Here is a 14,391-nt window from a genome sequence, read left to right as displayed (position 1 = left end):
TTGCAGAGCCATGTTTTGCTGGATGTCTGATTTCACACTCGCAAGCACATGTCAATCGCCACACCATTGTCACCATGCTCTAGGGAAGTGGTTCTCAAACGTCTTCTCATTGTACCCTTTAGTCGTAACTAAACGTCCAATGTACCCCCATCCTAGAGCCTTATTACCCTATTGAGTGTTAAAGATATGAAGTGGATAATAATAAACCTTTTCCTGCTCCCACAAAAACGGGCAATAATTAGGCTGGAGAGTTCAATGAACTAACCGATCTCGAACTACGCACTGGTAATAATCAGGCTGGAAAGTTCATACGAACTAACCGATCACTGATCATGTTATAACCTGAGATGTGTTGTTTAACGTATTGAAAGCTATGAAGTCTGAAGCAATGAAGTCAAATATTGTGTGGATATTCTCGACGTTTCTCTTCCGAGCTGATCACGTACTCCCGTCAAGTCGTTCATGTACCCCTGGGAGTACGCATACCACAGTGTGAGAACCACTCCTCTAGGGTACACAGTGCTGCCTCATGCTCCGTATTGAACCTAAATCTTGAACCTAAAGTCTGCCTGGCTAAAGAATGAACTTGAGGAAAATCAGACTTTCCACCTCCAGTTCAAGGAGATAAAAGTGGTGTTGCTACATGCCTGATTTTTGTCCAGTCGTACAAGACACCTCTTCCTGTCAACATGCCCCCCTTTGCTCGCATTTCAGGAAGAGGCACGGAATCGGGACCTATTCGCTTGCTGTGCTGCGGCAACCATTAGGCACTGTTGTGCTTGGCCTTGTTGAGGGTACCACCTGTTTCGAAAACTACTCGAAACAAAAAATTTGGCAATGCGTCGCCACAGCAACTGGACAAAGCCGATTGGTTGGTTCAACGGTTCATGTGACCCTCTTTAGCTTTCAACTGAAAAGATATTAATAGAATTTCCAAGTCCATTCTCTGGCCGGAACAACTGTAGCAACTATGCTCTGTTCAATGCAATGAAAGAGGCATGCAGTGAGAAGTTCACTTCCAACGACGAGCTTCAGTCGGCTGTCTGAAGTGGCGCTAGGTTACCCCCAAGGAATCATTTGTTGTGGCAATACGAAAACTGCCGGAATGATGGCAAAGGTGCATATAACATGTACTCACTTTGTTTAAAATAAACTTTTAGTGTGAAGAAAAACTTATAGCGCCAATCATTTTTGAAAAACCCAAGTATTTAGTTATATTTAGAAATTAACACTACAACTTATGGGATCGTGGAAAATGCATACTTAGCATTCATAAATGCAGAGTCAATTTTAGAAATCTACGTACTTTGGATTAACCTACACTCTCCATTGAAGCAGACGAGATATGCAGTGCATGTAGTCTTGACATATAACCACACCAGTATTTGTAGCATTTCAAAGTATAATTTGAGAATGTTGTCACTGCAAATATTCCTGCAATTAATTTCTCCAATACCTCATACATTTCTGCATCTTGCCGAAATCTTTCCAGATGAAACAAGGCAACTTTTTCTCTGACTTGAGTCTGTGGCTCAAGCTGGTAGAATTTCAGGACACTGTCTGCAAGACATAATGTTATTCTCCTCACCAAACACCAAGGGTGCAAGATCTGTAAGATGACACACACACACACATGCAAAATATCAGTCGTTATTCAGTTTCTGGTCATGCATTCCTAATTTTTATTAGCATTATTGTTTCAATACCTTCAAGTACAGCATATTTGTGGAATGTAGATAAGACAATGAAATAAAACACTTGTTGCTTACCCTTGAACAGTCATTTTTTTTAATATTGACTGTTTCTGTGATGCACTGTGGCAGTCTAGTGATTGCCAATAATGAAAAACTGCTTGAGCAGCTCTGTGGCCTACTCTGCAGTTGGATAAGTTAATGCATTGTTAAGCACCAAAGTGTGTTCAGTAATTTGCAATAACTGTCTATATCTGGTAACAGTGATTAAAACCTGTATGAAGATCTAGAAAGAATTATAAAAGAGCGCTCTGTATTTTTTTTTTTAGCATAAAAACATTATGGTATGTGGTTTTTTGAAAGAAGACTATTTTCAAAATAACTGCATTGCTGATACAGGCCCACATTCTAATGGAATCTTGACTCTCAGTGTGTGCGCCAGAGTGTTCCTGACCATGCACTGTGTGCATGTGCAATAGACAATGCGCGTCATTATTACTTGTGTGTGAATTCAGTTTGGAGCCAGATGTATTAACAGGCAGGAGTGCAGCATTCTACAGCTTGAAATAGAACCAGTGTGATTCATTTAACTTTCTGTCGCATCTCACAGGGTCGGTCAGACGTTGGTGTAGAGTAAATTACTACTTTTTGTGTACTGAAATTACATTTCTGTTTAATTACTGATGAATAAAAAGTTATGTACACCTTATGTACATTAACATTGTTGTCATTATGCAGTATTCTAACACATTTTCCACATTTTATATTCATTTATGAGAACCCAGAAATGTAATGTAATGACAGGGTCTGCCTGACCCAGACGTAAAAACCATGTAACAAAAATATGTGTATACCAGCAAAGGGTTAATATTAATAATTCTAATCTGGAATGTTTTGTTTTTATCTGAAATAACAAATGTAATATGGTGCATCACTGATTCACAATGTACATGCAAAGGAAAGTCTGTAAATACAGTAGAGCGTCGATTATCCGAACGTCGGTCAACCGAACGACCGCTTAACCGAACTGTGTACTCGCTCGCACCTGTTACTCTCCCACCCTACCGTCCATCATCCCCCTCACTCCCAAACCAAGTTTCCCACAGTAGTCGCCGCACTGAGCCACCGCTGGCGGAACATTGCTTCTAATGGGGCCTTCATAAGGCGCTGCTGACCGGCCAAGCCGCCAGTCGCTGTGTTTCAACAATCAGCACACTTCTGTCGGTGTATGTATTGTTCATGCAAAATGCGTATGTAATATGTACATATTTTTGTTTAATAAACTGTACCACATACTATATATTCCTACTAAAGTTGCCTTTGTACGTTACTTTGTAATACTTAAAGAGATGCCTGTTTTTATGAATAAATTTACTGTACAGTACTTCTTTTTGGCAAATAAACATGTACAGTTCGATTATCCGAACAAACCAGTTTTCCGAACACCCATGTCCCCCAATTACTTCAGATAATCGACGCTCTACTGTAGTTCACAAACTGATGTGATATAGCCGAAAACAGTAGTTTCTAAAGGTATCATTAGGTGGCAGCATAATCCAGTTTGATATTAAGTTAGCAGACACACGCATGACCAGCTCAGTTAAAAATGGCAACCCTAACATTACAGCAACAGCAATAGGGTGTTCTCAAGGTTTAGCCCACAGCATAATGCATGATCGTTTGACAGCTATTTTTGGGACCGATGGGATAAGTGTGTCATTGTTGGCGGAGATTATGTTGAAAAATAAAATGTTTTCAAGTCAGTATCTCACTTAGTATATTTTTAATGAACGTTTGTGACCTAGTAAGTAACTTACCTATGTATATTTGTTAATTATGTGTGATGTATTGACACATCTGCAAGGTTTCTAATTTTCTCTCTCTCTCCTTTTCTCCTTAGGAAAGTGAAATCTACCAAAAGTGTATTCGTCCACCTCCCAACAGAACAGTATTCGACGGCGAGTCCCCTCCTCCATACCGTTCCAATTCAGCAGGCGTACTCTCTGTTGGGAGTGACTGGAGCAGCAGTTCCCTAGTCGTGCAATGCCATAGTCTTAGCAGCACCAGCCGACAGCACCCGCCACCATCGGAGAGAGGAAGCCGGGACAGCACGTGTTCATCATCCTCAGTGTCTAGTGGAAGCTTGGGGAAATCCAGCCCCAAGTCTCAAAACAAAACAACACTCTTCACAACCAAAGGGGGACAGCTGCTCGCCAACTGCACTAAGGGTATCGTTAACCTTCCGCCATTTAGCAGTGGGAAATTCCATCACCAGCTTCCCCTTTCTTCCCCTTCTCCCGCTCCTCCTCCAGCATTAGGTTCCGCAGAAATCAAGCCCTCCATTACGACCCCGCCAATGCTTCAGACTTCCTCTCAGACTCAAGCTAGCCATCAGCAACTGCGGTCGTACGCTCGCGTCGCGTGTCCGCAGGCATCTCCTACTTTCGGAAATGCGAGTGTTGAACAGGGACACGTTACCTCCAGTCACGGCTTGGAGACTCCAAAGAGCCCTTTAGCCGCCGGTACTAAGAGTCTTTCTACAATAGGTGCATCCCAAGTGATTACAAGTACTCCCGTGTCCTCGACAGAAGAGGAAAGTTCTGCCTGTGTGGCATTTGATCCAGCTAACTATTCAAGTTATCCAGCGAACTATAGTGGTAGTAACAGGAACAATAATAACAATAACCAAGTCCAAAACTTTCCCCCGTCCCTATCGGGGAATGCCGTAACCATATCAAGGTTGACCCATAGCAGGCAGTTGTCTGTGTTTTCAGAAAACACCAGCAGTGGTTTAGCGAACTTGACAATGGTCCCCTGCATGGGACCATCCGGAGCGCACCCCCAGCAACAGGACGCTTTTCAAACAACACGGGAACAATCGCAAAGCCAGCCTCCGTCGGTGGAATTTAGTGAAATGCTGCCGAAACCTACACCTTACACTGACATTGTTGGGTGTAACGGAAACAAAGTGTCACTAGACAGTGGAGGTGTTTGACCGTATATGGTATACTTAGTCTTTCATTTCTCTGTTATAGAAAACTCTTATATATGATGGTCTGCTTTATTTCAGAAGCTATTCGCTATGGCTGCAAGCCAAAGGATACGGAGAGTGGCAAGTCAGAATGCCAATCAGTACATGAGGGTAACCGAGATGAATTTTTTGTGTGATCTGAAAAGAGATAAGGTATATATAGAGAGAGATGCGAAAGAGCCCTGTCTGCCAGTTGCGTTGATAACTGGGGTGTATTACTTTTGTGATAATATATTGTTTTATTACAGACACAATGTGTTCAATTTAAGAAAAATATATATATAACAGTCATGTTATCGTGAGGACTTTTCAAAATGGTCCTTTGGATGCTGTGGTTGAATGTGTGGTTGCATGAGTGTGTGTAGAGTTGGGGAAACTCTGCATCGTTCACGATGATGATCAGTAAGGAATATAAACTTAATATGAACAAAAATACCTATTCAGTTCTTTTTTTTCTTTCTTCTTTTGGCAGGCGTGCCTCTGGTTTTTTCTTCTTCAGTAACCTACCTTCAGTTACGCAGAGCACCTCAAGATTCAGAAGAAGTGTGGTAGTAGACACTTTTTACTATTTGAGTCATATAATTTGTAAACAAAGAAAAAAATACAAGAACGTTGGGAATGAAACAATTATGTCAGTGCCTAGCAAACGTTGTTGTGAATATTTTTTATTTACACTTTGTTGTAATATTTATTTTGCAATTTTTTTTAATTAACTGCTGTAAAATTGGGGGGAAAGTGTGACTACATTTCTTATCAGGAAAATATTACTCTTTTGTGAAGACTGAAGATGGTTGATATTCATTTGTTTTGAAGATTTGAGCTGAAAAGTAAAAAATGAATCATACGTAGATAAATATATACAAAATAATTCTAATCATAATAATAGAGAATATCAGTTTCCCAGTCTAGATATTCCCCCATGCATCAGTATTTGAAATTTCAACATCAAGAGCCATTTTATCTCGATTCTGTCATGTTATCTTATTGTAGGTCAAAATACAGCTCAGTTGAATAATTGGAAAGACTTCCATTCTTGGATTACAATGTTAGCTGTAACTGAATATTGCCTATTATTTTTTTCGGTCTTGTCACACCACCACCTGTAAGTCTTCTTTCAAAGTACCAGTACGATCATGGTAGGAGAATACCTGTTGGCATATTTTAGTGCCATTAAAATCCAGTATGATGTTTTCCGTAGCGTGATGACATTCTCAGCAGTTTCAAGTCTTCTAGAAAGTTGTTTACATCAATCAGTTTTTCTACTTGGAGATCAAAGTGCTCCTTCCATACGCAAAATGAAAAGTGGAAAAAAAAATTATCTGTGCTACTTTAGTTAGTACAAAAAATAGCTTCATACTTTAGCTCTCATATCTGTGGTAAAAATGGAAATAAAATACACAGTTGTAAATTCACATGAACTTAGTGTTCAATCATTGAGCTGAATGTTTTTGTACGTGGAAAAAATAATAGATTAAAAATTGCTGTAACAGTTCACTTGGTTGTAGTGAACAGAAACGCTCATGCATTTTTTTTTTAAAAAAAAAACATAGAAATCCAACCTGCAAAATTGCTTACAAGAAAATCAGCCATTATTATTTAAGTCTTAGGCGATATGCAATATGATTTTATTAGAGCTGAGCCGATACCGATGTATCGATTGGAATTTATTTGCCGATACTTTTCCAGAATTTCCGTGTTTTCAGAGTCTTCGAAAATACCGTTTGATAATTTTGCAGTGTAATTACCCTGAAAATTATGCAAAATTCGAGTTTCTTTTAACTTTGCAACAATTTTGTGTCAAAAAACTTAATTTTGTGATAACATAACATGTAATTTATTATTCTAATTAACGTTAAAATATATTTTTAACATCTTAATTATTAAAGTTTTCAAATATCTGTATTGATGAGAATCGTTGAGAGTATCGGCTCAGCCCTAGATTTTATTCAACAATTGTTCTGATATCCTGTATCTCCATACCTTGTTCATAGAAAATCTTGTGTCTGTGTTTGTACCTCCCTTGAATGCAATATTTAACCTGTCCACACACCACAAAATGTACAATACACCTGAACCACTCTAGTAAATGGCGCCACTAGCAAGATAAGCGACAGTTGCATGTTTTTTCATTCCAGGTTCTACCTTTCTCGACTGTAGTTGTAATATTTAAATAGAAAGGAAGGGGGTGTGTGAGAACAAAAACAGCGCCATATCGCTAGAGTGAACACAAGCATAATTCTGGTTCTGTAACATATTTAAAAAGAAAGGTAACATATAACTACATTACATAGTAACAGACTTCCCAGGTGGATGAACATGTAAGCAGTTCTATCCAAACTAGCATTTTTTCAATAAATCTTTCTTTAAACTTTCTGGTTTAAGGGATATTATATAGATTTTTTTAGTATATAAATGCAGTCTTTTTTTTTGTGTGTGTGTCCTTTACAGAGCTAATGCCACCTGGGAAAATTTAATGTAACCACATGTACAATAGAAACTGTTTATACCCTCCATAGTACAGTCACTATATAAATCTAAATAAGGCTATTTGAGAATGCTAACTTGTGGCCAATATACGCTATTAGGTACAGGCTTTGTTCACATATTTTTTAGTTTTTACAACCATTTAGCTTCAGATGCAGTGTCTTTTGTTTAAAGTTTGAAGCCCGCTCCTGTTACAGTTACAGTATATCAAAAGTGTTTTAATAATGGTTCACTTGATAACAGGATTCATTGTGGTCAGTAGTGTTGGAAATACTTTTCAAGTCCGGTCTTATACCCATCAACAGTGCATGAGATGTAGTAAATAAAAATAAAAAAATCTAGTGTACGTGGGACGTGTATTAATGTTGTGTTCGTGGATTCTAATAGCTCAGGGAGAATGCCACCTCCCCATGCTTTGTCCTGTTTCTCTATCCCCTCCTCTACGAAACATGAGACTAGCTTTAAATTGAGTTAACATGCAGACGAATGTTGCATTGTGATAGGGGGTCGGTTGTATGGAAGGTGTGCCTTTTGAAAGACCAGCGATTTCCATATTATTTTCCCTGCAAGAAACCTGCGTATTTCACCAGATAGAATTGAAACCTGAATCTCCCCCACAGGAAGAGTTTGTTCAGGATATGACATCTCCATTAGCTACAGTGCCATCTGTTGGCAAAATTTGACTTACGGTATAGGATGCTGATCACATGTCCAAAAAGTTATATCAACAGTACAAGGATAATAGTGAGTAACCGATAGGAGTTGGCAACATGTTTGTTTACTCATCATTGGCTTCAGTTCTTGTCAAAATTCACAGTAATATCATCCCAACAACATCAATTTATATGTTATATTTTTTAATTCAGAATTGCAAATGTATGAAAAGTAGAATATCCAAATTTTCTTCTCACGCTCTTTCCATTTTTGTTATTTGTTTCATTATCTGTAAAATTTGTTGTATTTTTACACTTTTTCACTTGCATTTGGAATTGTACTCGAAGCACAAGTAGAAAATTTTGTGGATAAAAGGGAGAGATATCACAATTGACATCTTATCCTGAAGTTATGATGTTTGAGTTCTGGGTTTGACTTTAGATATATTTTATTTGTTTTTAACCATCTACTGTTTTAAATTATTGAAAGAGAAACAGTGCAAGATTACTGTTTTCAAGAATAAACAGTTGATTATAGTTTACTTTCGGTATCTTTTGACGAATCTAAAGCCTTTAAAATATGTGACGAAAGGACTAGTAACATTCAGTTGACATAAATTCCTGATTCAAGATCATGTCGGTAGAATGGTTAACCATTTTTATGGTGAGAACATACCAAAAAATAATTGAAAGATGATGTTTGCATTGACTATCATTGAGAAACTTAAAATTTATACATTTTGTTGATATTTTATAAAACTTTAAACAATCTTGATTTCACTGAAAATCTTTTTCTGCAACTGAAAAATTTTCAGAATTATATTGATTTAAACTCAAATTGTCTCAATTCACGTAATTGTTCTTTACAGTAAAAAAAATAATAAAGTGCTCCCTTGTGCCTTGCACCATGCCATGAAGATGTTTGGGGTTAGGGCCTGTACACTTTCTTTATCTCGGCTGAGCTGGGGGTGATGTGATCAGCACCATGCCTCTGGCTGCCTTTACCCCCAGGTACCCACTTTATACGCTGGAGGCACTTGAACAGGTTGAAAAAGTCCCGATTCCGCTGTTCTTTATAGTATCTATAATATTATTAGACATACTACAGTGTATTCACAATACTGTTTCTGTTTTGAAAGCAACGAAATCCTCAATTGCAAGGTTTAAGATTTTATGTAGAATTAATCTACGTGTAGTATCATCAATCTCTGGCATTACTTTTATTTATTTTTACCTTAAGAACATCTGAAACTTCGTAGAAACATTTTGCTTTTGAGGGATTTTTCTCAGCTTGTTTCACTGGAACACTTTTCTCGAGTTGAGAACCGATGATTCCATTCTCAAGGTCTTGCAGTATTTGATTTTGCTTCGAAATTTCTTCCTTGATTTGGTTCAGTTCTAGCTTCATGGCATTCAGCCTCCTTCCTTGAGGCTCAATGGACTCCTCGTATCTTGGGTTGTTGCATTTGGTAAACTCCTTCATGTGCATATTTATGCTTCTCAATTGACCCTCCAGTATGCACAGCTTCCTTCTAATGCATATCTTTCGTGCTTCCATTGTTGTCAACCTCTAGAACTAGGAAGACTTCAGTTCGATGTCGACCCCTCAGTTGAACAGAACTGGTTCACAAATGCACTAAACTCTATTCCTTTACCTAACCACAGACTGACTGGTAATCATACGTTTGTTGTAATTCTTTCAAATTGGATTTTTAATGCATGACCTCGTGAATAGTTGAAATTAATAATTTTGATGCTAGCTTTCTGAGGAATAAGCCTCTGAAAATTTTCTGCTTTCGCAACATTCAAAGTATGTTATAATTATTTTTTTTGGAGAGACTTGCTTTGTGGACAGAGGAAGATGAATAATGCGAACTTGTACATTTTGACATCCACTGATAGCCAGTTTGAGTGAAATACATGACTGAATAAGCTAGAAGAAATTACATAAAACAACATAGTTATAAAGAGACTGTTAGTCCTGAGCTGTTAAGAACTTTGTTTAAAAAAATAACTATAAAATTCAAACATTATAATTAAGATACGCAATTCTAGCACTATTCATAGATATACGGGTTGAACACTTGCATAATGAAATTTTTCTTCTGTACCAATTTTTAATGCTTATAGTTTATCCCCCCTCCATTTAGTTAGTATTTTAGTGCAAATATTTATTTTCCTAATCTCGGATCATTAAGAAATGACGAGTAGTATGAGAAAGTACAAAGATTTTGTCTTTCAGACAGGATGCCAGAAGTTCTAACATGCACTGTTGATGATGTATATTCAAGCGATGTTATGCTAGGTTGAACTGAAATGAACTGTCATGTCTTTTTTTTTGTCTATACACATATGTGTGTGTGTGTGTTCAGCATGTACAACTCTGGACATGTATTTATTTGCTCTCTCCCTCACGTTCTTAAAAGACTGAGCATAGCAGGTTTAAATATTGCTGTGAAGGCTTGAAAAAAAAAAAAAAGAGAGCTGCAAATCTGCACAGAAAGCAATTTGTCATTTGCTTTCAGTCCACTTTTTTACTTGTGAGAGTTAGATGCGTGAAATAAATGCATGTTCAGAACTGTTTACAGGTAGATGAAGGTTCTGTTGTTCAAATGTGGCAGAAGGTTGCACTGCCGATCCTTGTGTTCAACTTTTTTTTTTTCTCTAAAAAGAAAAGTTTTAAGGAGTGTGCGTGGCTGAGATGTAGAAAAATCATAAATGTCCTTGAAATTGTTGAGTTGTTGTGCATCCTGAAATATTGTTGAATTAGACTTTTATGAAAAAAATGACACTTTATTGTGAAGAAAATGAGATTTTTGGGGGGAGGAGGTTGGGAAAAAATGTTAACAGTGCATTTTGTCCAGTTTTTGCTTGTCATTAGAACGATCTTGTCTGTTTTTTTTTTTTTTTTTGTGCGTGTGTATTGAGGGATGATTAACGGTGAATATAGGGCAACATAGTGTTAGAAAATTCAAACTTGTCTCTATGATAGAAAAACAAAGCAGAGGGAGTGAGCGCAAGAGAGAGAGAGAGCTAATTTGTATAACCACTGCCATTTTCTTGTGATGTAAGTTGTATTGTTTGCATGTAAGCTGCCAGACCTCTGCTTATTATACCTATCCTATAGTTTCCTTCTTCAATGGGACATTTTACTATGAAGTAACAGAATTCCTTGTTTTAAAGAAATGCATGCTTCATTCTCATCCAACCTACTGACGCTGTTTGATGGGAAAATATAAAATTCAAATATATCCATACAAGTCCTAATACCATTCTGCAAAAGTAAACTTTGAATTGTTAAGTACTTGTAATTTGTATTTACAGAATGCATATTCAGCCATTTTTTTTTCGGCAGCATATTTTGAGAAAACGCAAGGAAGGTAGTTTGTGATATGCTGAAATTTCATGCAGGAAAAAGTCTTCATCTTCAAAACTTACCGCTTCAGATTTGCTACGGAGTAATTTTTAATTTCACTGCCATCTTCACTTTTGAGTCAGTTATCTTCCAACATGGGAATTCTAGTTTCTTAAACCCCCTCCCTGGTACATAGTTTGCCCTATTCAGTAACACATTCACCAGTAAAGTCTCAATATTACTGTTTGTAAGGGGAAAAAAATGACAAATGAGGGTTGATAATATTTAGAACAAGTTCAGCAGCTGTGGATTTTCCCCCCAACGGGGAAGGAAAATAAACTACTAAATACATAAAATAAGTGAAACACGCATACATTCAGATTGACATCTTCCAGTCCCAGATTTGCAGGTAACTTTTTTCGGGGAAATGTATTGCATAATTTTTTTTTCCCAATCAATCCTTGTGTTTATTGTGGATTTAAAGTTCCCTCTCACCAATCACAATCAAAGTCTCTTTCTCCCCTACACCCATCTCCTGCTCTCACCAGTAAATGGTATTTCAGAAGAAAAAAAAGTATCCCATAACAAGTAAAGGTAGTTTCCCACACTGTCCACTGTTTAACTGTGATGAGCCTTGAGCTTGAGTTAATATATTATAAATATATTATTTTTTTCTTAATATACAAAATGTATTGTCCTCGTAACATCTTTCCAATATGGTTCTATTTTTTAAAAAAATAAGATTTCTTATGACGTGAAAGAGCAGAATGGGGTTACTAGAAGAATTTATTCTTAACTGAATTATGATTTAAAACACCAGCGTAATATTGTTAGTAAATGTGTGAATTTTGAGACTAGCTGTGTTTTGACCCATAATTCAGTTAATGATAAAGTTTGTAGTAAGTTCTTACAGAGTTTCCTTTCAATTCATCATGTCTACCAGAAGCCCTGGATTGTACTATTGTTGTTATTGTAAAAACGTTTTTGTTTGTTGTTGCTGTGTTTGACAGTTCTTTCGATGTTTGAATGTATATAAATAAATGTATGTGCTCATGCGTTTGTGTGTGTGTGTGTGAGAGAGTGAGAGGAATTGTGTGAATCTGTAACTTAAGTTGGAAAAGAAAGTTCTTTTTTTTTTTTTGAGGAAATAAAAAAGAAAGTATTGCCTTTCTTTCAAAGAAAGAATTTTTTTTCAAAAGGCAATGTCGGTGTAAAATATTCTTAAACACTCACTTTTTTTTTTTTGCCTGTAATACCCATAGCTGCAACAGAATCATATTTTGTGATAAATTGGAAATCACAAAGTGCAACTTCGTTGGGAAGGTAGTGCATTAAGAAAAGTAAAGAAGAGAAAGCGTTTAAAAAAAAATTAAACTATATATGTACATATACACACACAAAGTGGTTTGTTTTGAAAACAACATAAGTTAAATGTATCTTCCCAGAAGAACACAAGACTGATAAGGAGGTGATGGTTGTCCTCGGTTGTTTCTTTCTCTCACTAGACCTACTTTTTATTGTGCGATGTGCAATGAAACTTATTTACATTTATTTGATCAAAGATGATGGCAAAGATCTTTTTTATAGAGTACCTATCGCCAGTGGACAGTGAGGGAAGTAAATCTGTTGTAGTAATTATAAACTGTGCAATAATCCTAATGTCTGTACATGCTGAAAATACAATGATATTTGCATTTTATGAAACACGTTGTTTTATTACTTGTTAAGTATTTATTTGTGTTTTTCCTGGTGATTATACTGGCTAAATGTTCCAGGGCAGATTTAACCTAAGAGTTTATATTCTGTGACTTTGTTGTTAAGGTTCGGTTGGACATTTGGCTGCCGCCAGAGCAGATGTTTTCAAATTTAATTCTCCTTTCAAAAAACTGCTATGATATACTAAAATCTGAAAAATTACATCATCAGCTTAGAATTCCTTCTAGAGCATTCACCTGAATTTTCTGTGGTTTGCTTTTACTGTTACCTAGATATAATAAATAATTTAATAGATTTACGTAATCACAAAACTATTGATAATATCTAAAGAGCATTCCCTGACTCGGCGGCAGGCGGCCCGGCATCAGCGCTTGTCTTTCCCGGTGAACGGGTCCGTGACAGTCGGTAGAGTCTGCTATTAAAATTACAGTTTTCATAGTGAGTACTAACCTTGACTACAGAAGGTGTTGAAAATGATGTCCCTCTGTTGCAACACATTCCTGGCATCTTTGAAGGAAATTGGCATTTACACGTGCAAGTTCGTCTACTGTAATTCTCGTACAATACTCTCTTTTAACTCACGGATGGTGTGCGGATTGTCTTTGCATTTTTTAGATTTCCCATTTTTCTTTCGAGGTTTAATATAGTGGTCCTATGTGGAACGGGAACACCAGGTAATTTCGTTGCAAAACATCGTTGCACTTCTCCACAATTCCTCTTTCCGAAGTAATACTCGACAAGATAAATCCTTTGTTGTAATGTAAACTTTTGTGGTGCCATATTAAGCCACAATCTTCAACACATGGATACAACACAACACAACTTCCAAGGGAGGATTATACTGGCCTCAGTCTGCAACGTTAACAAAGGGAAAGAGAGTGGAAGAAAACAAAAAACAGACTGTGTAGCGTGCGACTGTCGTGGACCCGTGCATCGGGAGAGACAAGCACTGATTCCGGGCCGCTAGCCGCAGAGTCTCGTAGCGAAAGTCAGGGAATGCTCTGTAGATAACAGCGAAAGCAAACCACAAGAAAATCCACGTCTATGCTCCAGAAGGAATTCTAATATGATATATCACATTCAGATTTTGCAATGCGATTTGAAAACATCTACCCTGGTGGCAGTCTAAGGTCCAGGCTTAAGGATTGTAAAGGACAGTTGTAAGAAATGTTTATTTCATAAAATGAAGTTTCTATTTAAGGACATTCTGTTTACAATTGGCAACTAGGATGAAAGCTTCCAGGATGAACCATTTAATACAGAGGAAGGAAACATTACTACATACTTAGGTTTGATTGGCCAGTGGTACTGCAACGGAACTAAAGGTTCCGTTTATTGGTTAGAATAACACATCAGGCCAGTAAATGTAATTTTGGTGCATTTTGGGTGACAGGATCAGTCTGTATTCAGTTTAAGATTTAAGAAGATTGTAGTCTGAAAGTGAAGTGGATTTTCAAAATT

The 14,391-nt window shown here is 37.1% G+C and overlaps 1 protein-coding gene across 6 annotated transcripts in view; it reads left to right on the top strand.

Annotated features, from left to right (window-relative positions):
- Positions 1 to 12,913, top strand: part of LOC146004782 (uncharacterized) — a 336,182-nt gene extending 323,269 nt beyond the window's left edge. For all 6 annotated transcript variants that reach the window (XM_083143803.1, XM_083143805.1, XM_083143806.1 and 3 more), the window contains one exon: positions 3,592 to 12,913. In XM_083143803.1, coding sequence (XP_082999929.1) covers positions 3,592 to 4,686 — 1,095 coding nt within the window. In that variant the 3' untranslated portion in view covers positions 4,687 to 12,913. The remainder of the gene's footprint in view (positions 1 to 3,591) is intronic.
- Positions 12,914 to 14,391: the final 1,478 nt, after the last annotated feature.

Source organism: Lepisma saccharinum, chromosome 22 (assembly GCF_977018435.1).
Source record: "Lepisma saccharinum chromosome 22, izLepSacc3.1, whole genome shotgun sequence".
Lineage (NCBI taxonomy): Eukaryota > Metazoa > Arthropoda > Insecta > Zygentoma > Lepismatidae > Lepisma > Lepisma saccharinum.
Note: the sequence above shows the minus strand (reverse complement) of the source record. Positions and strands in the feature narration are given on the sequence as shown.